This window comes from Chinchilla lanigera, unplaced genomic scaffold (genome assembly GCF_000276665.1).
Source record: "Chinchilla lanigera isolate Chin_1 unplaced genomic scaffold, ChiLan1.0 scaffold00005, whole genome shotgun sequence".
Taxonomy (NCBI): domain Eukaryota; kingdom Metazoa; phylum Chordata; class Mammalia; order Rodentia; family Chinchillidae; genus Chinchilla; species Chinchilla lanigera.
The window spans coordinates 13,915,564-13,943,176 of record NW_004955406.1 but is presented as its reverse complement, the minus strand read 5'-3'; the positions used below and the strand labels follow the sequence as shown (position 1 = coordinate 13,943,176).

General features: G+C 40.5%; 1 protein-coding gene across 1 annotated transcript in view; it reads right to left on the bottom strand.

Moving 5' to 3' along the window:
• Positions 1–4,212: 4,212 nt before the first annotated feature.
• The window catches only part of Klhl20 (kelch-like family member 20), a 47,376-nt gene continuing 23,975 nt past the window's right edge, over positions 4,213–27,613 (bottom strand). Inside the window, exons 4-12 of the mRNA XM_005374872.2 lie at positions 26,434–26,592; positions 25,283–25,377; positions 22,393–22,508; positions 15,785–15,968; positions 13,804–13,947; positions 12,251–12,384; positions 11,225–11,433; positions 7,230–7,336; positions 4,213–4,747 (exon numbers count right to left, since the gene is read on the bottom strand). Coding sequence (XP_005374929.1) covers positions 4,663–4,747; positions 7,230–7,336; positions 11,225–11,433; positions 12,251–12,384; positions 13,804–13,947; positions 15,785–15,968; positions 22,393–22,508; positions 25,283–25,377; positions 26,434–26,592 — 1,233 coding nt within the window. The 3' untranslated portion in view covers positions 4,213–4,662. The remainder of the gene's footprint in view (positions 4,748–7,229; positions 7,337–11,224; positions 11,434–12,250; positions 12,385–13,803; positions 13,948–15,784; positions 15,969–22,392; positions 22,509–25,282; positions 25,378–26,433; positions 26,593–27,613) is intronic.

The window sequence follows — 27,613 nt, the reverse complement described above, 5'->3', positions numbered from 1 at the left end:
ATCAAACACAGCCTAGAAAATGACAAACTGAGGTAACTATTAATTTGTCACCTTTAACTGAATGAACTAGATTTGTGGTTATATAACAAAATCTAAAACACACCAGAAAATTATAGGCAGTAAATAAGTCCTCAATGTGTCAATTTTACTGCTGGGGAGAAAATTTAAAAGGGGCTAAGGGAAAAATAGAGAAGTAAAAGAAGAGGAAGAGGTTAGAAGCAAGGGTGGAGGAAAAAAGGGGGATCATGTAAACTTTGGGAAACTGGTGCAGAAGAAAGGAGGGAAAGAGAAGGAAGAAATAAAAGAACAAAATAACAAAAATAATAAAAACCACATTCACACTCATATAAAAACAAGATCAAACAAGGAGAAAAAAACAGAACAAAACAGTAACAACAAAAAACAAAAAAAGTCCACTTGGAGGTTTGTCTCTGCTGTCACTGGTAGACAACGTGTGGAGACAGAGTCCAAATCTGTGTTGATCTATCCCAGCAAGCCGGCAGTAGCTTTATGACAGGGTAGTGGATAATCTCAGTGAGGCTGTGCTTTTACTTCCCCTGAAGTTCAGGCTGGACTCTGGCCGCGTGGCTGAGAGCAGACCCGTTTAGCCTGTAGCTGTCAGTGCACCTTCGGTGGGCTTGAACTTTGCTGGGAGCAGCCAGATGGACCCAGCAGTTGCTCTGAGTTCTGAGCTCTGTTGACCCCTCTCCAAGATGGCTCCCAGCCAACTGCACTCAGTCCCCAGCACTCACCCCCAGCTAGTGCAGGCCTCCACGTTTTCTGTTCCCCTCCACTGCTGCATCTCTCCGTGGAGGCCTCTGGGGTTGCTAGCAGTCACCCTGTGTCTGCAGGTTTGAATCGCTCCTCCCACACAGTCTCAATTCAGGGAAAGGCTCTGCCGGCTACCTCCTCCTTCTTGGTTGCAATCTCTCTTTGCTCTCCCCATGGGCTTTAATTCTCACTTCAGATCCTTCCTGGGTCCAGGGGACCCACCTCCCTCTTTCTTGTCTTCCTCAGGTTGCTATATTCCAGTGTCTGGACAGCAACTCCCAGGCTCTTTCTCTGCACCATCTTTCACAGGAGACAACTGAGGAGTTTTGTCATTTCATCATTTCCAGAACAGAGGAGCCCTCAAAGCAATTTACAAAGCCACTTGTCACAAACTACTTACATATACAACCAGGCAGCACTACACAGGATTACTGTGTAATTTATGACTCCTGCTTCTGATCTTTCTTCTACCCTATTTCCTTCCTTATCCCCTTTTCCTTTTCCTGTTTCCTAATTTTTTTTTTTTTTTGAGACAGGATCTCATTTGATAGCGCAGACTGGCCTCGAACTTGTAGGGATCTTCCTGCTTCAGCCTTTTGAATGCTGGGAGCACAGGTGTGCACTACCAGGCCAGGCTAACAGCTTTTGATAGGCTTTGCACAGCTTGTTCAGGAGCACCCTGTTCTTTTCATAGGAAAAGTATCTGCAGTGACAGATATTTGAAAGTAAAACATTACGCAGTAGAACTGAGAAAAAATATTAGAAATAAAAATGTAGAGAGCAGTGTAGAGTGCAGGATGAGGATCAGGGGGTGTGAACTGATCTCCTCTCTGGGGGAGGAGGTGCAGCTCCTCTGGTATATTTTAGTATTTCTAGGCTTTATGGGACTTATTTCTCAAATGATGAATGCTGACCCAATCCCCATCCTAATCTTTGAGAGAGGGTCTTGCTGTATAATACAGGATGGTCTTGAACTATGTAATCCACACTGACTTTCAACTTGCTGCTGTCCTCCTGCCTCAGCCTCCGGAGTGCCTGGATTACAGGCGTGCATCACCACACCCAGCCCAACTTCACCGAATGTGAAAACCAGTGTGCACATACAGTAGACAGTTCTACTTTACAGCTATGTCTTTTACAGAATACATTTCGTAGTAAAGCTGCAGTGCCTTCGTGGGAGGAGAAAAACCCCAAGACAATTGCCAATGAAAACTGGCCAGTGCTGCAGTTCTGGGTCTAGTATGTGTGTGTGTGTGTGTGCACGTGTGCATGCGTGCACACACACATGCGCTCTCTCACGTTTCTTTGTATATGGGGGGAGGGGTAGTGGGGCCCGGGGTCATAACCAGGACCTTCTGCATGCTGGGAAGGTGTTCTACAGGAGCCACATCCCCAGCCTGTTTCTTTACTCTTGAATCTCTGCCATATGAATTGCTCTCACTGGCAGCTCTCTAATGGAGAGATTAATCCGTAGAATTTTGCTTTTTCACACTTTTTGTTGTTTTGTTATTTTCCTTTCCCGTATGGCTCCCAGTATTCCTTTCAAAAAGATACCCCCTAGTGACCTAAGTTCATCCAAGTGGCCCCACCTCTTAAAGGTTCCATGGCTCCCAGGGGCATGCTGGCTGGGACAGAGTGGGACTTTCGGGGGACGGTTCGGATCCAAGCTCCGCCATTTGTTACACCAGTTCCAGGCCACTGGGCGGCCTTTCTGCATCCCACCTGCGGGTCAGCGTGGCACAGGAGAGAGCGGAGTTTGGCAAACAGAGAGCTAATGTCAGTTCTCTTATCACTGACTCATCGTGGGAGACTTCCTTTGTTTTCAGACTTAGATCACTGTAATACATGGGTTTGGACTAAATGAATGTCCCTCCGGCTCAAGCTTCTAAGTTTCCTACCAGAACATATGTTTAAGGGTTAGGTAATATGAAACATGTAACAAATCATAAAAAGTCCTAATTCCAGCTGGCAACCTCTTTATCCCATCGGTTTGAAAGCACTTATAACTTTACATAAAAGCAATATAAATGATACAGAAACAGGAAAATACAAATTAAATAGCAAAGGAATAGGTATTAAAAAAAGTCTACAAAATTTTATGGTAAGCACTACCTTTATTTAAAAAAGTTATACATGCTAGAAAAAGCATAAATGATACATGTAAACAATTATTTACCAAATACTTTTTTTCCTTGAAAAAGGTGCAAATGATCTTTAAATGTAAACACAAAAGTTGCCAAACATTTTTGTTGTGAGAGAGAGAGAGAAGGTGAAGATTATTTCTTTTGGCTGCAGTTAATTAAGTCTTAAAGGTTTCCCTGCAAAATGTGTTGAAAAGAACTGGTCTATGAATATAATGAAGAAAAAAAAATTAACCACTGAATCATTACCATTTATTTCCTTACAATTTTTAACTTTTCATCAGGAAGTGCAATTTGAGAGAATTAATAGTGGCCTTACAGAATGAAGCAAATGATACACAGTTTGCATAAAAGAACCCAGATACTGATAGAATGCCTCCGCTGGTCTTACACTCATCAGCATGAGCTCTTACCCGAGGTGAAGACTTCCTTCTTTAGGAGGCTGTTACTGAAAGTGATCCTCAGCGGCACCAGGCCTGAGCATTACTGTAAGCTGCGGAACAGGCTGACTCCTGGGGAAAGGACATTCCTCCCTTCCACGCCTTGGCAGCGATACGGAAACAGAATGGAAAGCTGCTTCACTCGGCAACATTTGTGAGCACAAAGTCTTGCAGAGCTGCACATGATTATACTGGGGCAGGTCCCGAGACAGCGGGTGAGACGCATACGCTGTTTTACAAGAGGCACTGAGCAGAGCTCTAGAACTAGCAGAAACTCCATGAGAATTTAAAAAAGAAAGATTTTAAGTAGAGTGAAAACAAGTTCATTTAGAAGTAAACAAGTTATGAACTTCGTTGAAGAAAACTGTAGCATTAGGATCTTGCTTTTACTGATTTGATATTCCTTCTGCATTCACTATTAAGTATGATGTGTTTTTTTTTTTCCTTTAGATTTTCAAGTCTTCTGGTGTAGTGCAAGGATGATGAACGGCTAAAACACTGTTCATACTCGTCTGTGTCACTAATCCTGATAGTAGCAGAGTCATGGATGGAGTGTCTAGTAGTACTAACCAGATTATACATAGCCCTTCTGCCCTTATCGTATTTTCAAAATTAAATCAATACCTTACAAAGTAAGTTTTGCTTGAATTTTTTTTTTTTTTTTTTTTGAGATAGGATCTCGCTACATAGTCCAAGCTGGCTTCAAATCCCCTATGTAGCTGAGGCTGGCCTTGAACTTTCTTTTTTTTTTTTGTCTTTTTGAGACAGGGTCTTGCTATGCTGTTCAGGCTGGCCTTGAGCCCACTTTGTAGACCAGACTGGTCTCAAACTCACAACGATCCTCCTGCCTCAGCCTTCTGTCAGTCTCCCAAGTGCTGGGATTGGTGCATGTGCCACCATGCCCGTCAATTGGCCTTGAACTCTTGCCTCAACCTCTTCTCGAGTATTGGCATTACAGGATTGTATCACAATGCCAGCAATGCTTGGATTTTTTTCTCTCTTTTTTTTTTTTTTTTTGTGGGAGAAAGGATAAGTAAAAAACAAAATAAAGCCCAAGCTAAAAAATCCCAAAACCAAAACACTATGATAAATTAAAACAAAAAATAAATACTCTTCTGCACAAAGTTGAAAATTACTGTGCAAAGGTGGCATCTTGCAGGTAAAATAGTGTTATCAGACTTGTATTTCCATATGTTGAGGCACCAGCAAAGAATAAAATTTGTTCTAATGTTTTCTCAAACTGTACAAAGCTTCAAAGTCAAAGCTCTCCAGAATACAGAGAAGCACATACAAGACTGTCTTCTATATGTTCACCATATATGGGATTCACAATGTGTCATTTTAATAACTCCGACACCACCTCCTAGCCGACGGTAATTCATCCCGCCATATAACCTGCAAAGACAGACAAAATTAGATTTTCTCACTGGAAAAAGCACTGCTTCTTCTATATCTAAGAGGTTAATCCAACATGTTTCTATGTTTTATATCACTAGTATTTTCAGCTTCCTATAATTCTTCCAAAGATTAGCAGCCAGCTTTGAGCACTGGTAATTATCAGAATTATTTCAGACGCTGAGGAAAAAGCTCTCATTTACGGGAGGCTGTTTAAAGAGTAAAGAGCATCATGGGAATTTACACCTACACTGGCTTCTAAAAATCACGTATCTGTTAAACAATTATATTTTTGTGTCTAATTTTGCCCCTGCCTATATGATTTTCCCACCTACAGTTTCCCTTCCTAAACTTCCTCAGTTATTATTATGGCTTTGTTTTGCATGTGTTCTTGTCAGCTTCCTCTAGTCCTGTATGGAGCAAAAGTAGGTCTAAGTAGAGTCAGGGTTGAGTTTGTGGTATATAATCAAGGTCATAGCAACCGGGTCGTATGAAAGACTTCCATGGAAAACAACACTAGATCTTCAATCAGCAGTGAGGTAAAACTGGTTTTAAAGCTGGGCTGTAATCCCAGCACTTGGGAGGCTGAGGCAGGGTGATTGTTGCAAGTTCGAGACCAGCCTGGGCTACAAAGTGAGCTCAAGTCCAGCTTGAACTGCATAGCGAGACCCTGTCTCAAAAAAAAAAAAAAAATACTCTAAGAGTTGGGTTTTCCCAGAGATGAAGAATAGAAAAACAGTTGAGTAAACAGGCAGTTGGAAAGTGTCGCTGGGATCCAGTGGGAATGGGCTCAGAGGCTGCTTCTTTTCGATGTAACTAAGGCAGTGCTCACTGGCCTCCAAGGCACGAGAAAACTCTCTCAGGGGCTGAACAATCTCTGGCTGATGTACTCCCTCAGCCACTCGGACGTGGTGTCTTTGTGGAGGCTAGTAAGTCCAGTTTATTGAGAAGGAAACAACTAACTGCTTGGAAGGCAAAACTATTTCCTTGGGAGACTAACCTATTTTATTTTTTTGGTATTGGAAATGGAACTCAGGACCTTATGCGTGCTACGGCAGGTGCTTGTGCTGCTGAGCTATATCCCTGGCTCAGAGGACTAATTTAGAAGAGGTATGAAATACAGTCCATTGTAAGTTCGTATAACAGTTAAGGGCATTTAGCATTTTAGAGCATCTGTCAGATTAGTCTTGTGACTCTAATATAAAATGTGTGATGGAGTAAAGATTTAGGGCTAATGATTACATACAAAGATTCAAAGGTTTAAGAGGAGTTTGCTAGGTTTATAAAAGTTCTAAACATTTAGGAGGGGCTGGGGATTTAGCTCAGAGGGGCTGGGGATTTAGCTCAGAGGGGCTGGGGATTTAGCTCAGCGGCAAAAGCGCCTGCCTGGCAAGCGCAAGGTCGTGAGTTCGGTTCCTGGTACCGGAGAAAAACCAAAAAAAAAAAAAAAACAAAAAAAAAACATTTAGGGCCAGGGATATAGGTCAGTGGCATAAGTGCTTGCCTGGCAAGCCTGAGGTCATGAGTTCGATTCCCCGGTACCAAAAAAAAAAAAAAAAGTTTTGAACATTTAAATAAGTGGAAGAGTCCTCTGTGTGAATTTATATGAACCTGGGGCTTTTGCACAGAGTTACATTCCCAATCCCTTTTAATAATTTTACTTTGAGACAGCGTGTTACTAAATTACTAAGTTGCCCCGTGTGACTAGGCTCAAACTTGTGATCCTCCTGCTTCAGCCTCTCAGAGTGCTGGGATTACAGGCATGTGCCGCCATGTCTGGTGACATTTAAGCTTTCTTTTCTTTTTTGTTTTTGCCCTTCTGGTGCTGGGGACTGAACTCAGGGCCTCATGCATTCCAGGCACACGGACTACCACTGAACCATAACCCCAGCTCTGAGAATTAAGAATTTAAAAGCAATGTAAAGTTAAATGTATAAATAAAGTTTAACAGTTAACCTCTTTTAAGTAAGATGTAGCTTCTTCACCAAAAATGACAGTTATAATTTACTAGACTTCAAAAGAGAATAATCATAAAGTACATTATTAAAAGCTCAAGGGAAAAAAAATAGGTTTTAAAATGCAATAAAATATTACTTTAAAAAAATGAGTGAAAATTTGCCCTTGGTTTTAAGCTTCCCTCAAAAACATCAAAAATGTGCGCTGACATATCGGGAGGGGCAGACCGAGGCTCTAGGTCTCACTCCCTTAGGTTGATCATTTTTCCTCAGTGCCGAAGCACCCTCAGCTGAACAGGACGGGAATAGAAAGAACATTTCTTCCCACCTCTAATTTTAAGGCCGGACAGTTACCAAAGAGAATGTTGGAAGACACCAGCCGCTTTAGAGCAATCAAGCCAAAGTGAGCCATCAAATGTGTAGTAGCACAGCCCTCTTCCCAGTCCTGATGCGGGGCTCCGGTGACGGCGTCATGGGCCCTGACTGCAAGTTAACAGCGAGGAGATCTGCGACACCACTAACGTTACCTCCATGTATTGGCATCAGGGTCAAACACTTCGATGGTCTTCAAGTACGTGGTGCCATCAAAACCTCCGACTGCCATGAGCTGTCCATTGACCACGGCCAGACCAACCTGCGGGACCAAGACATGGCTGCGGCTGAGGAGGCCAGGTACAGTGCTGGGAATTCTGGATGGGTTTCTAGATAACGTTCCTTAATTCTTTATGGTTTTTACATTCAGGTTTACTTGAACACAGAGGAAAATCGGTACAACAAAGATATATGAAATTATGGGCACCATAAAATTACATAACCAATCGCAATATGTACACAGAGCCCAAAACATTCTTCACTAGAAGCGGGCAAGACCCCCAGAACTAAGCTAGCGGGTTCTAGTGTCCTCTAGGGTTTGCCCACTCTAATCCACTCTTAAAATCGCTACTGAAGCGCTTTAAAAAATACAAATGTAGCCAAGTTATCGCTCTTCTTTAACACTTTCTAAGCCCTCTCCAGCCTAAAGGAAAGTTGAAAACCCTTATCATGTTATTCAGGCTCTTTCGAAATTGTCCCAGGTCTCCCCACCGAGCCCCCTCGTTCTGTCCCAGCCCCTTTCCTTCTCCTGCTGCTCCTAATACCGCAGTAATACTGCATTCAATGCCGGACTCCAGATACGTACATTTTTCACACTTCCATACCTTTTACATGTTGTTCCCTGGTGGTGTTTTCAAAATTAATTTTATTGGTATACTTTATAATGATCAAATTCATCATTGGGAATTTGTACCCATATATGATAGGTTTTTTTTTTTTGAGACAGGATTTTGCTTTGTTATTCAGGCTGATCTTGAACTCACTATGTAGCCCAGGCTGGTCTTCAAGTTGTGGCACTCCTCCTGCCTCAGCCTCCCAAGTGCTGGGATTACAGGCATGTGGCATCATGCCCAGCTCATGATACATCTTGATTCTTTCTTCCCCTAATCCCCTGTTCTCCTTTTAACTCTTCTTCCCTTCCCCATTTACAAAAGCTTTGTTTTGTAAAAAACCTTCTTTTTGACAGTATAGTACTCCATTGTATATAAAAACCCCATCTTTTTTGTTCATTCATCAGTTGATGGGTATTTGGGTTGTTCCCAAGATTCAGCTGTTACAAACTGCACCACTATAAACATGGGTGTGCATATATCACTGTGGTATGATGCTTTTAACTCTTTCAGGAAGATACCAAGTGGGGGAATAGTTGGATCAAATGGAACCTCTAGTTTTAGTTTGTTGAGGAATCTCCACACTGATTTCCACACAGATTATACCAATTTACATTGCCACCAACAGTGGAGAAGGGCTCTCTTCCCCCCACAGCCTCAGCAGCATTTGTTCCTGGTTGACTGGCGAGTGTTTTTCGTCCCTCTTCCAGAAAACCTTATTCTTCCTTCACAACCCAGTGGATGCGCGAGGCTCTGCTCGGCTCCTCGCTGCTTCCAGCGGCTTCCAGCCGTTCTTCTGCCTGCTTTCCCAGTCAGCTGCAAGCGCCTCAGACTGCTCCGCTGAAGCGGGGTCCTGAGACCAACTATGTCTCACTCACTTTTGCTTGCTTTAATGAATACTCGCTGAGTGAAAATATAACCAGCAGGATGTAGCAGTGAAAATAACAGGGATGTCACTAAGAAGCTGTTAGCTGCAGACTGTGAGTGCTCTGACTGCTGCCACCTGCTGACGGAGACCACTAGGAAGCAGACCTGAGCAGGACTTAAATTAATCAACTGGCTTTTCATGTTCACTTATGAATCCACCCAAGGCCTAGGCTCCTTATCTGGAAATGTCAGACTCATAGTAAGTGAACCTCTGTAAGTCCCTAATCCCTACTAAAACCTGTAGTGATGATGAAGCCAGAAAGCCTCAAAGGATAAGACAAGATCACAGGAAGGACATGGGGATCCGATTTCAACTAGATAAAGACTATAGCCTCAGGCATCTCACTCCTGGGAGGATTAATTTAATCCTTACTGAGGATTAATTTAATACCTTACTTGGACAAGTCCTTGAGTGGTTCTGCCCTTCTTGAGTACTTCCCTCCCTTCTTCTGATAACCAAATAAATGCGGGCCACCCAGAGAAAGTCTCGGTCTTAGCCCTGACAGAATGTTGAATTCTGTGAGAGGCTTTGGTCCTCCTGGAGCCCTGAAATCATTCCATTTGCCTCTTTTTATTTAGCCTTCGCCATACACTCCTTCAGGGGATTGCGGACCTCGTCAGCCCGCAATAACTAAGGGATATTATTAACCAGACAGCCTTTCAGTGGTGTGCCTTGATTTGCGCAAACCTGACCCCTTTTCTTCTGCGGTTACAGGGACGTAGGGACTTCGGTCACTGCTCGCTGCTGCTTCCTGTTGGGGAGGCGTCTGCACTGAGGGCCGCCTGCGGTGCTCTGTGGTGAGTGCATTCCGTTTCGCTGAGCGAATGTTCCAGGATGGCAGAACGGAGTCCTCCACCCGGGAAGGCCCTTTGGTCACAGTGTAGCCCGGCCTATGCCCGGAACAGCCAGGAATGAGCGTCCACAGATCATAAACTGGTAAGGTCATCACTGCACATCTTTTAGGGCTCGCCCGTGTCTTTGTGGTGCTCAAGCCTGGGCCGTGTGGGGCGGGTGCAGCAGGGCGCTAACTCTGCCTCCCATGGCGCCACAAAAGCAGTCGGGAGCTCATGCAACTTGGCAAGTGACCGCAGCCTGCGGCAGTGCAGTCCACCCTCCCGCGTGTGCCTTGGAGGGCGGCAGGCACCGCTACTTGCCATGTTATTGTATAAAGTAATTCAATAAGTTACTTGTAAAATAAGGAATGTTTTGTTACTTACTTATATTAATTATAGTGTATATTTTTATGCAACCTAAGACAATTCCTCCCCACTCAGTGTGGCCCAGGCAAGCCAACAGGTGACACTCGCGGGAACATGGCCCAGGTCAGGTAGATCTGGCATGTCCTTCAGAAGGGACAGGCTCCAACTGTCTGGGGGAGAATGGCAGTGGGGCCAGGTATGTTTTTGTCTACATATTTATATCAGCAGCCAAACTACTTGGAATATTACTAGTAGTGTTATATAGGTACACTCAACTCTAACAGATACAAAGGTAGATAAGGCAGTGAGCAACACAGGGAGATGCCTTTCAGAGAAGAAAGTGAAACAAGGTGAATTATAAAAAATGAATTATCTAATTAAAGATATAAATGGATATAAGGGCTGGGGATATAGCTCAGCTGCTCAAGTGCCTGCGTTCCATTCCTGTTACCAAAATAAAGCCTTCTATTGGCTGGGCATTGTGGCGTATGCCTGTAATCACAGCACTCAGGAGGCTGAGGCAGGAGGATCCTTGCAAGTTCAAGACCAGCCTGGGTTACAAAGTGAGCTCAAGGCCAGCCTGAACTGCATAGTGAGACCCTGTCTCAAAAAGACTAAACAAATAAATGGATATAAGGTTGGAGTTAAAAAGCAATACAATTTTTTTTTTTAAATTTTCTGGTACAGGGAATCGAACTCATGACCTCGCCCTTGCCAGGCAGACACTGTGCCGCTGAGCTAAATCCCCAGCCCCACAATTTTCTTCTTCTTCTTTTTTTTAAATATTAGGGCTGGAACCCAGGGCCTTTACATTGAACTACATCCCTAATCCTTTTTTTAGTTATTTATTTGAGACAGGGTCTTGCTGAGTTGCTAAATGACCCATTTAATGGAATGAAATGAGACAAAACAAAATAAAACAATGCAAGTAGCCAGAGCCAGGCATATATAACTATACAGCAAGACCCTGCCTCAAAAAAACAAAACAAACCAGAACAAAACACACACAAAAGAAACAGACCAAACTAGCAGGAAGTTTTAGCCTAAAAACATCCCAACAGCATCAAATGAAACACCTGAAAAAGAAAACAGGTAGGCACTAGTGTTCACCCCTGTCTCAGGCCGTATCTTAGAGACCCGAGGTCTGCCAGCTTGGCTTTCACCGCTCAGAGCTCTCTGCAGCAGGCACTTACTCCACTGCGCCGGGACGTCATGGCCACCACGGGAGACCACTGGTTCGTCCTGGGGTTGTACCTCTCCGCACTGCTGAGCTCTGTGGTGTCATCTCTCCCTCCCACGGCGTAGATCATGTCCTGGTACACGGCGCAGCCCAGGTGTTTCCGCCGCGTCCCCATCGGGGCGATGGTGTGCCATCTGTTTTCCTGAGGATTGTAGCGCTCCACTGCGGGGAAGAGAAGCGCCGGTGAGTGACCATTCGACCAGCGCGCCCCTACTCTAGTTTTCTTCATAGCCATTGTGACAATACACATTTCCAATAAGCAATCTGATTCGTGCTTCTGCGGACGTGTGCACCCTTGGGAAATATCACAGATGCTCTCATCGGGGACCTGCTTCTTCCAGGTCCGGGGTGTTATGGTGGAAAGCGCATGTGCTGGAGTCAAGGCGCTTGAGTTCCGGTTTCGGCTGTGTGGCTAAAGCATACAAACCCCTCCGCTTCACGCTCCTTTCAAATGCAGGAATTAGCCTACTGTGTAATGTTAAAAGGTATCACTCACCAGACGATTCTGTCCTCTCCTACACGCGCTCGCCTATAGCCTAGTGCAGTTTAAGCCGTCTAAGAGGAGACAGATGACGTGATTCATGCGACGGTGAATCGGATGGGGATGCTATACTGACAGTATCTTAGGCAAAAACACTCATCTCGGGATAAAAGGGTTAACAAACCGCTTTCTAGTTCTAAGGTTTTATTTATTCTTAATTATAATCTTTTTTCCTTTTGGAGGCGAGGTAGTGATACAACAGAATAGAGCTACACCCTGAAAGAACTCCTTTTGTTCATTGCCCATTTCCAGCAGCTGGTAAAGCAGAGGAAGAAAGAAACATTTTGGGAATGTACTAGAACATGGCTGCAGGAACTGTGAGGGAAAATAAAACATTTTTAAAATAAAATATAGGATAACCTGGACTTTTTATAGGCAGCATCTGCTCAGGAAAATGTGCTCCTTTTGGGAAATAGACTGTCTTTGGAGGGAACAAACCTGTGTTGAGTGGAGACGTCCCGTCAGAGCCACCTACAGCATATAAGAACCCTCCCAACACAGCCACGGCCACGCCTAGTCTCCTGGTACTCATAGATGCCACCCGCGTCCACTTGTTCTCCTTCGGATCGTACCTGCGGGGCAGAAGCCGGGCTGAATGCATGTTCTCACTATAGGAAGCCCTTTCTATATGGTCTGACTCACACTTGATACCCTGATGACACAGATTTGCCATAGTTAAAAAAGTGTGGGATTTGTGTACACACACACAAATAATACTCAGGCTTAAAAAGACAGAAATCATATTTGTGACAACATGCATGGACCTGGAGGACGTTGGGGCAAGTGAAGTAGGTCAGGCACAGAAAAACAAATACTGTATCATCTTCCTCCTATGTGAAACCCAGAAGAGAGCTACAAATAGACAGTAGAATTCGGTCTGCTCTCCAGAGGGTGGGTGGGAGGTTGAGAGGATTAGATGCTAATCAAAGGATATAAAACTTTTTTTTTTAAGACACAGGGTTTTTTTTTTTTTTGAGACAGGGTCTTGCTGTATAGTTTGTACTGGTCTTGAACTTACTATGAAGCCTAGGCTGGCCTTGAACTTGTGACAATCCTCCTGCCTCAGCCTACCAAATGCTGGGCTAAAATTTCAGGAATAAGTGCTAATGCACAACATGGTGACTACAGTTAATAACAATAAATTTTACACTTAGAAATTGCTATGAAAATAGAGTTTAAGAGTATTCACCACAGAAAATGGTATGTGAGGTAATATATATGTTAATTAGCTTGACTTAGCCATTCTATAAGGCAGATATACTTCAAAACATTGTATGGTTCACCATAAATATATATAAATTACAAAATATATGCATATAAGGAAATGTCATAGTGAAACCAATTAATCTGTATAATTAATGTGTTGAGGAAAAAAATACAAAAGCAGATAAGAAATTAATGAAAAATATCTTTCTTATATCTTTCATCTGTTTAGATTTTAAAATTAAAAAACTTTTTTCCTGAAAGCCTATAGAGAAATCTGCTGAATAGTGGATCCCCCAATGTCACAAACTCAGCTGTAATTGTTTCTTTTATAGAGCCCTACATGTCTTTTCTTCTTTTATAAACAAACAAACAAGAAGACCTATGTTGTGCTTTGTGTCTAGATGTCCTCGCAAAGCCTCATGCAGTCATGGGGCAGGATTCTAGAGTTTATCATTACTCATGGTCCAATGCTGGGATTATGGGTGTGAGTGCTACATCAGCCTTGGGGTGGATAGTTTACATACAGTGTAAGGAGGGAAACAGGCTACTTGCAGCCACTCCTCCCATTTTTGCTTTTGTTGCTTTTGCTGTTTTCTGTGACCATGAACTGTTGCCCTCTGCCATGTGCCACCCTGCCTTTGAGCCAGCTGAGTATGGACTGAAACCTCCACAAACTGTGAGCTAAATAAACCTTTCCTTCCTTAATTTTGGGTGTTGGGTATTTTGTCTTAGCAATCAGAGAAAAGTAAGCAAGACAACCTAACAATGATTTTTAAAAAATTCACCTCTCAACAATGTTGAGGCAAGATACACCATCTTGGCCCCCCACAGCGTAGAGAAAGCCACCGAGCACGGCCACACCGACGCTCGTCCTGCAGGTGCTTGTGGGGGCCACGTCGCTGCTCCATTGGTTTGTCTTGGGGTCATATCTGCAAAGAACACATCAAGGGCTGAGTCAGTATTACATAATGAAGCTTGGCTATGTCCACATATTTCAAATCAAAGGATCTACATAATCTATATTCCTTCTCCAAAGTATGGGTTAATAACTAAAATATATAAAAGTATAATGTATATTTTTATTTTTTGAAATTCATTTTTACTTAAATTATATATTTTCCTTTTAAAGAAATAAGAATGTTATTGATTAAAGTCCATGTGAAATTCTTCCTATTTGGATCTGGCATACACCTCTCCAGACTTTTCAGTAAAAATACCTTTAAATAGCTACATATGATGAACCCACAGACATACTTCTGTATACGTAAGCATGTTTTCTTTATATAAATAGTACTTCACAGCAGATACTGTTTTTTTCTTTCAATATATTTTTGAGATCTATTTATGCTAGTAGAGCCCCTTCCTTGGAACTATTTTATTATATTGTATGTGCCATACATTATTTAATCATATTCCTATTGATATATCTTTAGGCCATTCTGATATTTTGCTATTAAAAATAGTACTTGTCAGCCTGAGAGTTTAGCTCGGGGTAGAGTGTTTGCCTAGCTTGCACAAGGTTCTTCCTTCAATTCCCAACAATACAAAAACAAAAAGTATCAAGATTGCTTTTTTTTGGGTAGCTGAGTCAATTTTTGTCATTTTTCATCTTTTTTCTGAGATAAGATCTTGTTGTGTAATTCAGGCTGCCCTTGAATTCACTATGTAGCCCCACCGTGGCCATGAACTTGCAGTGATCCTCCTGCCTCAGCCCCTAGAGTGCTGAGACTACAGGCACGTGCCACCATGCCTGGCTCATTTTTTACTGCATACGTTACATAAATACATGTAAGTTAACATTCATAAATACTTGCCTCTGAACCCCCTTAGTTGCATTCTACTATTTTGATATATAGGTTTAATTGATAAGTTACAAATATTTAGTCACTGCTACTCTGATTCATTTTACCTTTAAGAGTTCTTCCATGCCAAACCTCTCCTCCCCTCTTTATGGAACTGATCCTTGTTTTTTTTTTTTTCCCCCCAGCTATACTATCTATATATCTAGAAATTGAAGCTGGGCATGGTGGTGCATGCCTATGATCCCAGCACTTGGGAGGCTGAGGTAGGGAGGATCGCTGTGAGTTCAAGGCCAGCCTGAACTGCAGAATGAAACCTTGTCTCAAAAAGACAAAAAAAAAAGAAAAAAAGAAATTGATATGCCACAGGGTTGCACAGAATGAAAGAATCATTGTACATCAATACAGTTGAATGAAAAAGGGTGTGTGAGAAAAAGAAGCCACTAAAACATCAGTCACTGTGGGTTTCCAATGTTTCCAGCACTGTGACAGACACTTTGGGAGGAAACAGATCAGCAAACGTTACAGTGGGATATGTAGCAGCATGTTCAAAATTACGAAAGAGCAGAGGAATGAGTAATGAACTCATCTCTACAGCCAGAGAAGGGCTCATGGGGGAAGTAACATCTGGGTCTTAAAGGAGCAAAGATACTTCAGGGAAGAAAGAACAGTACGCGCACATATATAGAAGAGGGTTATGAAGGGAGATAGCATGTCCAAAGAATCGCAAGCAATCTGTTGGGTCTGAGGCAGCATGTTTATGGAATGGCGGTGGCCCAATGGGACAGAGGCTAGAAAAAAGTGGGCAGATGTTAGATCGTAAAGGATCTACAGATCATCATGCTAAGTGATCTAAGATGCCAACTGATGCAATACACATAATATTAAAGAAATCACATCTGTTTCCTATTAACATTTCAAATGAAACCATAGGAATAAAAGAGAAAAAAATTCAAGTTAACCTTACCTTTCAACACTGTTCAGATAGGAAGATCCATCGTGGCCTCCTACTGCATATAACAGGTCATCGAGAACACTGACCCCAACTCCACACCGTCTTTTGCTCATGGAAGCTACCATTCGCCACTCATTGGTCTGTGGATCGTATCGTTCAACACTGGAAATGGCATCTCCACTACACCAACCACCAACTGGAAAGGAACAGAAATGGTTCAGAGGATACCTGCCCTAAAGCACAGAATGTCTCACTGCTAAGCTCACTGTGACTCAATGCTTGGATTGACCCAATGTCTCCATAAGAGGTTAAAATACATGTAGATATTGAGTCCAGCCTGTAATTCCAGCACCCAGGAGGCTGAGGCAGGAGGCGTGAATTCAAGGCCAGCCTGAGCTACATAGTGAGACCCTATTTCACACACACAAAAAAACAATAAACCCCAGAAATTGGGTCTGCTAGAATCTTGGACTTCTAGTCTCTAGAACTGTGAGAAAGCAAACCTCTTTTGTTTCACTGACCCAGACTACACTATGTGTTATGGCAGACCGAGCAGAGTGCATAATACCAGAGTAACAGTTTCGAACTGAGTTCCATCAAGCTTCCCTGGAGAACCTTTGAAAAAAAAGTGTGGTTATGCCTTATACACAGGAAAAAAATTTTTTTTTGAGACAGAGTCTTGCTGTGTAGGTCAGGCTGGACTTGAACTCACTGTGCAGTCTAGGCTGGCTTTGAACTTGTGATGATCCTCCTGTCTCAGCCTCCAGAGTGCTTGGCATTACAGGTGTGCACCATGATGCCTGGCTTATCTGCTTCATTTTTCTTTCAAACCCCCTCTATTTCAATGCAAATAAAAGCTAGATTTTGTAGCTTAACAAATGAAGCACAGGGTATGGTAACCTTGAAACATCTGAAACCAGATTAAAAGGGCATTTCTAGATTAAATCTAAAAGTTCACTTTATTTATAATCTCAATGATGCATAAATTTTACTTTATTACAGTTTCATTTAGATGAGAATATTCAGCTCATGAGAATATGAGTGTGGTAGTGCTGTGAGTTCGAGGCTAGTCTGAGTACCATAGTGAGTTCAAGGCCAGCCTAAACGGTGACCGTGTCTCAAAAACACAAAACAAAACAAACAAAAAACCAAAACCAACTAGATAAGAATATTCAATTAATACTAAACCCAAGCAAGTTATGTGTGTAGGCATTTTCTTAAATTTGCCTTTTTTTTTGTGGTGCTGGCTTTACATATGCTAGGCAGGTACACTATCACAAAGCTACATTCTCAGCCCTTAAATTTGAATACTGCAATTGACATATACACAGAATTTCAGTAATAGGGAGAACATCCTAAATTCTAAAATAACACTAGGCTGAAAATAGGAGAGTTTATAACATTTGAGACCAATCAAATAGCCTAATCATTTTTAAATTTTTTTAATTTTTAAAAATTTTTTTATTTTTATTTTTTTAAATTTTTTTAAATTTTTATTTTTTTAAAAATAGCCTAATCATTAATTTGGGAAAATTTTATAATGGATCATATGACTCCATATCAAATAAACATCACTCTATAAATGGTGCAATTCAATACCAAAGGAAAAAGTAAGGTTTTAGAAAATCAAATTTAAATTTTTCTTGTGACTATGGGAAGAAAGAAGAGAAAAAGTTTGTTCAATTTTACTGTATCAGGGGCTGGGGATTTAGCTCAGTGGTACAGTATCTGCCTGGCAAGTGCAAGGTTGTGAGTTTGATTCCTGGTACTGGAAGAAAAACAAAAACAAACAAACAAATGAAATTTCACTGTATCACAGTGACTGTTTTGTGCATTATGATTTCCAAGGCAGCAAACAATGACATAATTGGGTATTATGCAGTGAAATGCCTCTCCCCAAAATTCAAATGTTGAAGCCAAAACTTCATGTGACTGTATTTGGGAACAGGGCCACTAAAGAAGTAATTATGCTTACATGAGGTTATAAGGATACGGGCATTATCTTATGGGACTAGAGTCCTTATAAGAGGAAGAGACTCCAGAGAGTTCTCTTTTCACCCTTGCACACAACAGAGAGGCGTGTGAGGACAGAGAAAGCACTCTACAACAACGGGAGGAAAAGGCTTGCCAGAGGCCAACCCTGCCAGCACTGTGAATTTGGACTTCCAGCTTCCAGAACTGTAAGAAAATAAATTTCTCTTTAGCCACTTAGGCCATGGCATTTGGTTATGGTAGATCATGGGGACTTATGCACTATAATTAACAAAAATGAAAGTCCCAGCCCTGGGAAATTTTGGTTTGTGTTAAACAATAAACCTGAAGAAAAATACTGCAGAAATGGGGACGTATAACTTTGTATGTGTAAGATGTTGACTAAAATGCTTTGCTATTTATGGACAAGTGCAAAAAACAAATCCTCTTTTGTAACCCAGAACTCACTGTTTAGTATGAGCTTTGAATAACACAAAAAGGAATATTACTGCCAGGTGCTGTGGTGCATGCCTGTGATACTGCCATTCCTGATGCTAAGGTAAGAGGAAGACAGGTTTTTGGCCAGCCTGGACTGCATATGAGACCTTGCCTCAGAAAACAAAACATGATGATACCTAAATCCAGATTAAAGTGATGGGGGGATAACTGTCAAGGTTGGTCCTGAGAATAAAGAGTTAAATTAGAAAGCACAGGGCATGAGAAGATTCTCAGCTCTGCTGACTCACTATTCCAGTTTTCCCATTGCGACACATGAAGATAGCTTTTTTTTTTTCTCCTCTTTCTTAAAGGCTTCTGTCTTGAGAAGAGGGGGTCTGAAGTGGAGATATGTCTTACTGTCAATGCTTGGATCATGTTTAAATGTAGTAAGTAGTGCATTATCAGATTAAAATCGCCACACATTTTAATAAAAAAAAGTGTTGCTTTAGACAGATATGGCCAAAAAATATTACCTTAAATAGACATCAAGAAACTTAATAGAATACAGAAAGCCAGAAATGAAGATATCAATAGGAGTAAAATGCTCCTGAGTTAAAGTCACCGGGCTTATAGATTTGATCTTACTTCCTGGGGTGTATTTCCACAGAGTGAAAGTGCTGTGAGAGCCGGTTCTCCGAGATGAAGCAAGAACTGGTGATTCAGCATTCCAAAGATTCAGCATTCCAAGGGGAAATAAAAAGCAGTAAAAGCCAAAGCAAACTGAAGATTAAGCAGAGAAAAATGGGTCCCAATCTAAAATTATAGAATGAACAGTATGAGTCAAGGACAGAGTTCAAATTTAGATACCACAAAAAGACCGAGAAGGCAGGGGAAACCAATCTTTCTCCTATAAAGAAAAAGATAACAGCTATTCTCTGCAAATGGAAATGGAAGCTTGAATAATGCAAGAAAGATGAGAGATGATTTAACTTTATGTTTTTCGGTAGTAATCAGAGTTTCTAGGCTCCTGTACCTTTCCATGACATCCTACGCTGTTCCCCAGGCGCAGCGCGCACTTTCACCTTTGCGCACTGCCTTTTCTATTTACCCGGCCCAGCGAGTGCTGCAGAGCCAGCGTCTCTCCCGCTCTTCACGTTTACTCCCTTGAGTCAACTTTGCCGCCACTTAAGAAAAAAATTCTATACTGCACGTGTATTCACTTCTGCACTTAGAAAAACAAAAAGTGCTACTTAAAAATAGGTCGTCTTTCCTTTATAAGGTGATATTTGTAAATCCTTTTTCCACTATTCCTGATGGATCCATGCTAATTTCTCACTAGTGTTTCTCAGGACCAGCAGCGTTTATTTATTCTCCATTGAGTGCCTACCCAGTGTCTGCTGCACAGTCTGAAAGCTACAAAGATAAAGTAGAGATAACCGACCCTGACCTCAAGTAGTTAACAATATAGTGCAACAGTCAGACACCAATTTAGCAGTATGCAATTATGAGATCAATACTAAGAGTCTGAAATCATGAAGAGATCCAGTTTAGCTGGTTTCTGAAGAAGGCAAAGTGTGGCTCCATTAACACAATGATCTAACAAGAAGAGATGGGTGAGATTTTAAATGTAATTATTATTATCACCTTATTCAATTATTATTATTATTTTTGTGGTGCTGGGGATGAAACCCAAGGTCTCACCCTAGGCAAGCACTCAACCAATGAACTACATCCTAGCTGGGCACGTGAGATTTGAGAGAAGAGGGCGCACACTGAACCCCTGCTGCTTGACATTCTGTCACACTGCAAGGGGCTGAAAGGACACAGCAGGATGAAGGCGGCAGTGCTGAATAAGTCAAGTGAAGTCAAGTTAGCATTTCCATTTAGCGGGAGCTACATTACTGTTCCTCAGCATTCACAGAGGTATACCTTGTCCTCTTCCCCTGGATTGGTACCCCACTGAATCCAGAAAGGACCCAGGGACTGAAAATACCTTGCGTATTTGGCTTAATATTTGGCTTTTGATCACAGGGAGGCTCTCTCTTGCCTTTCATTTTTCCCAGTTTACTACTCCAGGTACTAAAACTAAGGCAAAAATTACTATTTTCATAATAATGGATATATCTCCAACAGATGGCCTATTATAATTCCTGGAACCAATACCATATTATGAAGCCACAAACATCGAATAGTTAGATTTGTAGTCCTCCCATTTGTGATGGTTAATCTTCACTGACAACTTGATTGGCTTGGGAGAGGCCTAGACTAGTAAAGTGCACTTCTGGGTCGGTCACGGGGCCAGGGCCTTGAGGACTCTACCTGGCCCCTGGTCCCTTCCTCTCTGGCTTCCAGGATGCCATGAGTGGAGCTGCCCTCTGCCAAACCCTTCCCCTATGATGTTTCTGCCTTCGAGCCAGTCAGCCCAGAACGAACCACCCTCAAACCCTGAGCCCAAATAAATCGTTCCTCCTTTAAGCTGTTTATGTCAGGAATTTTGTCTCAGTGAAGGAAAGCTGACCAGTTTTCAAAACTGGAAAATATGAGTTCTGACATAATTTATAGCATTCTTCCATGGATGGGGAGTTGGTAAAACAAATTACTTTCATATAAAAAAAGAACTTTAGAATATAATTTTACATAGTTCAACCCTTAAAGGTGAAGAAGTGTTATACAGGCCTCCATATGCATTTAACTCTAAGACAATGAATTTATTCACCAACATCTGGTAACCGTAGCCTGGTATGTAGGAGTCAGGATGCAGATGTGTGTAGGTATGCAAGTGTCTGTATAAACCCACACGAATACACAAACCTGTACATGAGCATGCATATAAAGAATGAAAATAATAATAGGTAAGGATGACAATAGAAATGATAAATCAATTAATAACAACAAGACATTAGGACACTGGATGTATGAGAGAAAAACAAAATGAAAGAATTTTTTTTCTAAGACAAGAAAAAAGAGCATAATGATGATTAGAAAGAAAAGAAAGTTTCATAATAATTTTCTTTTTTAAGAAATGTTGGGCCAGGGACATAGCTCAGCGGCACACTGCCTGCCTGGCAAGTGCAAGGTCCTGAGTCTGATTCCAGGTACAGAAAGAAAACGAAAAAGAAATGCTACCATCTACATGAAAAAAATTGTATGAAAAACTTATGAGAGGACTAGAAATATAAATTACCAAATTTTTCTTCTAAAAAGATAAGGGGCACTATATTCCCACGCCAAGAGAAAAACATAAACTACTAGGTAAGCTGATGAAAAGGGGACTATGCCGCAGAGACAGAAGGAACAGGATATTCACATATCAAGGCAAGACAGTAGAATCAGAGGATGCCTATGTCTAAGACACATGGAATTACTGAAACTTGGATGCTTAAATAAAAAGACTATCGGCCAGGGATATAGCTCAGCAGTACAGTGCTTGCCTGGCAAGTGCAAGGTCCTGCGTTTGATTCCAGGTACAAAAAAAAAAAGACTATGGTAGGTCCTTGATAGCTCCATGAACCAGGAATTTAAACAAACTAGTACACAATGAGTATCCCTTACATGAAATACTTGGGACAAGGAGTGTTTCAGATTTTGGACTTTCTCAAATTTTGGAGTACTTGGGTAGTTTTTTTACTAGCTAAGCATGCTTAATTTGAAAATCTAAAATGTAAAATGCTTCAAAATCTAAAACATTTTTGTAACAAGATTTTGGGGCATTCTTGGTTTTTGGATTAGGGAATGCTCTTTCTGTAAAAAGTTGTAATAAACGTGGAGAAAGCCACTATTCAGGTGAACAAGGGAGCTGATTTCTCATGGCTGGAATGGAAGCACCGGAAATTGAAAGACTTAGGGGCAAACAGAGTAAAATAATACAATACAGCAAGTTGTCTTGAGTTCAACTTAGGTCAACACAGCTAGAAAAGAGTATAAATATTAATGTAAGCTTATTTTTTTGTCAGCTCCATACAATGATGAGGTCACCTGCACATCAGTATATAAATTAATATATGTGACTCATTTCAAAAAACGTCCACTGTATGATATTTTCATATGTATATAAAATAAGAACATTTTTTTTGGTCATGGGTCAACAGTTAAGCTACTTGTTGATTCATTATGACAGTTTCTTATGATAACAGATATCAGTATTGCTCAAATAATTATTCAAATTATGTGGGACAATATTTGGCTTAGTCACAGTATATTAAGATTCAAACCTGCAAAGAGCACTTCTCCACATCGGATAGGTTTCCGGGGCCTTGTCCTTGGTCCCTGCATTAACGGTCGTTCTTGAGGCAACAGGAGGTAGTTTTTAGCCTCATCTACCAAATCTCTGTAGAAATAAAAAATTGCCTTTTTTCTAAATGTCTAAATAACATTGTCAGTCAAGTCTCACTACGGTTTAGGAAAATGTAGGTTGGCAGAGGAGAACAAGCATAAATGTCATAAATGTCAGCCAATATTAAATCATAAATGTCAGCCAATATTAAAATTAGCACAAATATGAAACAATGATACAGTTACACTATAAACAGTAAACTGGCTGGTATTTCCATCATGATTTTATATCTCAGTGCAAATTCAGCTTAAAGCTCAACATATGTGTAGCTGTTAAAAACTTATAAAAAACTAAAAACTACAACTTGATTACCATCCTACCTACTCACTACTTTTTAAATGAGTTTTATTAGATTTTGCAGGATAATAGAAAAATAGCACATCAGCCAACAGATATTTGTTAAATTAAGTATAGTAATAAGCTGGGTAAAATATTGGTTACTAGAAAAGAAATACTATAAATTCACTTAGTACTACTTTACTATCTGTTAACACATTAATGGTTTAACATGTTCACAACTGGGCCATAATTTGTATGTCTTGCTGCTGGGCGGCTTGAACTGCCAGTATTATATGCACAACTGTCCCACTGGGTGGCTTTTTATTAATTTTATTAGTACAAAGACTGATAAAAGTGACTGGATCAGTTTGCACCACCAGCTGCCCAATGGGACAGTCAAGCATATACTACCGTGGTTTAAACCAGTGGGAACAAATTAATCTCAAGAAGTCCACTGAGCTGAACAAAAATTTCTTTTATTTTTTAATTTAATTTTTTTTTTTGGTCTTTTTGAGACAAGGTCTTGCTATACAGTTCAGGCTGACTTTGAGCTCACTTTGTAGCCCAGGCTGGTCTCAGAACTCACAATGATCCTCCTGCCTCAGCCTCCCAAGTGCTGGGATTACAGGTGTGCATCACCATGCCTAGCATAAAAATTTCTTTTATTAAGGTACTTTAAGAAAAGAATCTGACAATTGTACTTGTTAAATATAATATCTTAAAACAAACTATTTGTATATGTACTTATTTCACTGGAGTCCTTTAAGTGATTCAGTGCCTGATTAGTACAAAGTCTGTATTAGTCTTCAACTCACAGTGTTTCCTAAACCAACTCTATATTTTCATTTCTCTTGTCACTTTGCTACAAGGAATAGTTTGTTCCTGCTAGACTAGTCCTGGGCATGACACAATACTGCACTTTCCAATACAAGGTTTTGCTAAAGCTGCTTCTAAACTTACCTGTTCTAAACACAAACACACACACACACACACACACACACACACACACACTCACACACACACACCCAGGCACACTGACCTAGCAAGCCAATAATTAAGAGTTTTTTCTACTTCTCCATATTTACAATATTTTGATCTCCTAATAGCCAGGTTTTAGGTCAGTTAAAGGTTCTTAGAAAAGAGTATCTCAGAGCTAATATTTAGCAAGCCTCCCCCCAATTAATATATCTAAACAAGTTCTTAATATATATTAACTCATTCAATTTTTTCGAGAGACCTATATGGAACAGGCACTATTATTATCCCTACTTTACAGCTGAAGAAACTGTAGTACAAAGAAGTTAAAATAACTTGTCTAAGGGCACACAACTAATGCACAGTGAGGTTAGAATAGCAAGAAAGGTCTTTTATTAAAAGCAGTTTCACAAATACTTTTACTTTCTGCATCTGAATCAGTACACTCTGATTAATGCTTAATGGTGAAGGGTCATTCACATACTTATTTGTCAGGTTTCAGCACAGCCTTGCTCTCTGCTATTGCAAATATTCAAGGGAATTGTCACTTGTTTCTTTTTGTTTTTTTTTTTTTGGTTTTTCTCCGGTACCGGGAACCGAACTCACGACCTTGCACTTGCCAGGCAGGCGCTTTGCCGCTGAGCTAAATCCCCAGCCCCTACTTGTTTCTTTTTGAAAATGTAAAAGAAAAACATCAAAAACCCTACGTAACATCTGTTAAAGGACAGGCTTCAGATGGTAGAAGAAATACAATGACAATGTACTTCCACCTCTGCTCTAGAATAAGGGTAATTCCAGACTTCTCTAATCGTCAAGGGAGGCATAAAGGTGATCATGGTTTAAGGGACTCTGAGCGCTACTTGTTCTTTCACTTTTATATTTGGAACATCCGGTGGGGGGAGAGCCCTTAAAAATGCCAAATGGCTTTAGATTGAAGCTATATCTTAAAAAGTGTCAAGTTTAATTTATTAAACTGCATATATATTACAGAGTTAGCCTAGTAAAATAGGTTTTTTCTTTTTTCTGGTGAAGTAGTAAAAAAAATTTAGAAACTAGGGAAAATGTAAGTCTTTCCAAAGCTACTTTAGGAGATAACAGATCTTTCAGTCTGTCCACAATCTTAGAAAGTCAGACTGGTTCTATTCCCTGGGGAGACATACGTGATGGAATGAAAAGGTGCTCACGGACACAGACTCAACCGTATTTATCTCCAGGAAAAAACAGAGAATTGCTTCTTGCAATTCAAGCTTGCACCAAAATCTTGGAACTCTACCTCTTTATTGCTACTTCTGTACCAATAAGCACCACTGCATAAAAAACTAACGGAATGAAATACTTAAGTTCAGTTTTCTCTCCTCCTCCTCCTAACCCTAGCCCAGGAGAAAACTCATTAAAATACTGCCCTAGTTTTAGTGCTAAGAAATACAACATTTGCGAAACAATACCACTTAAGGAGGTTACAATTGAATAGGAATGCTCAGGCACTGGTTTTTCTCGTCCAGGGCCGCTCATACCTGCATTCTTCATCACTTTTAATGAGGGGATCGGAGCCTACTGTGCCCACCAGGAACTTGGGACTGAGCAAGGGCAAACGAACATGCTGCAGCACCTACGAGACAACGAACACTATTAGCGGCACAAGCTCCCACCTACAGGTATTAAAGGGAATGCCCGACCCATGGTCCCCTATGGTGCTTCAAAGTTGATTGAACACGATAAATAAGGAAGAAGAATGGAAGGCATAAATACTAAAGTTTAAATATATTCTAACCACCAATTAGGTAATGTAAGAGAATTAGAAATTGGAAGCACACTACTATTACTTTAGCATGCTACTTCAAGCTTTTAGCAGTATCTTACAGACTTTCCTGTAACTGAACTCAAATGAACTAACAATCTAGGAGAATATGCTGTTAAATTGCTAAAGAACATGGTTCCTCCTTATCTACAATTCATTTTCTGTGGTTTCAGTTACTGGTAGTCAACCTTGGTCACAAATATTAAATGAGAAATTTCAGAAATAAGTAATTTGTAAGTTTTAAGTAACTTCTATTACAGTATGCTGCCATAATTGTTCTTTATTATTATTCACTGCTGTCAAGCTCTTGCTGTGCCTAATTATAAATCAAACTTTCCCATAGGAATGTATGTGTAGGAAAAACAGCGCAGGTTGGGCTTGAAGGCTTCAGACTTCTGCTGAGTGTCTGGGAATGGATCCTCTGCGGATAGCCAGGGGACTACTGTGTAGTCCTAATAAGAAGAATGGGCTCAGACATTTCACTCAGCGACTGCACATGCGCCCATTCCTGCCAAAGTGTGGCAGGATTTCCAAACTGCTATGTAGGGAAAGAAGCATCTTTGCCTTCTTTTGTTCACGGTATATAGTCTACGGCCATCCCACCCCGAACGCACCCGGTCTCGTCTGTTCTTATATGTAATTTAAGTTTTGAATTGTGCTATAGCTCAAATTTAGAATGAATCCAAAATAGAAGGGAGGCAAAGGAGTAAAGGGCTCACAATGATAATTACTCAAAATGCTTCTAACGCTTCTTGATGACTTGGAAACGGATTTCCTTACAGTCTAATGTAAGGGAGAGTGATAACAAGTGCATGTCGTTTCCCTGAGCACAAAGCAGTTTTCTTAGAGAAGCACTTCTAGTTTTACCTGGGGTAACTGAGGACGTCTTTCTTGAATACTATATTTGACCCAGGCCATCACTGCGTTGAATACTTGTTCTTCACTGCGAACATTCAGCTCATCACTAGATATTATATCAATGAGTTGATTGGCTGGAAGTAACATGAACTCTTCACTCTCCATTACCTGTTCAAAGTCAGGTCAGAATAAAAGAAAAAAAAGCTATGAGCACATTTAATTTATTGTCTATTTTTTCAGGTTATACTGCAAAATACTGCTCCACAATGATGCTGAAGTTTAAAACAATGCCAATGGCAAGTTTTAAAAAGACAGAGAGAAAAGCACAGATGATACAGTTAAAATCCAGCAAATATAATCATTTGTGATTTAAGCAATTTAAGAAAAATGACATTTTTCCTTAAAAACTAAAGATCAAAATAAAAATCCATATTTTGCTACATGTGTTCTTTTAAACTAAAGGATTATTTAATGAATGTCAGTACATAAAATGCACTAATTTCAAATGCATGTTTTAAAATAATATGTATTGATTTTACATGGTACTTACCGCATAAAGTTTGTTAAACGTAAAATATCTTGTAATATCCATATTTCTGCCTAATAAAAATGTTGACCTCTATTTCTATGACCTCAAGGGTTTCTATTACCTTTAAACTCTTTTAATATTGTTTTATATACATGTGAGTATTCTGGGTCAGATACTGATTGCTGACTCAATTTGGATCCTATTGACTGAGAATTTAACCAGTTTATGGGGATGATAATTCACCTTTATCTCTGTCAATTCTTTTATGCTAATTTTAATGCTTCCTTGTCCTTTTTCTCTTGCTACTTTTCCTTGGTTTTTCACTTTTCCATTCCAAAAACTTGGAATGTATTTATTCTATTTTTGCCCACAAATCAATGACAAATTGACTTATATGAACTACTGTATGATGCAGTGAACTACGATTTTTCCAATTCAGTGTACCAAACAAGGTTTTGTCTACTTTTCTCCACTCTGTGCTTTGGAAATTTTCTTCTTACACTATCAGTATTAACGTTAGGGACAATTTGCTAGTTTTTTTTCCTTGGTAGTTGCACAAGAAAAATAAAACTGTATCATTTTCCAGTTTGTCTGCTTAACATTTAGAATGTCGATACTGCACTTGTCCTGTCCGCAGTGACAAAGTATCTTTACTCTACA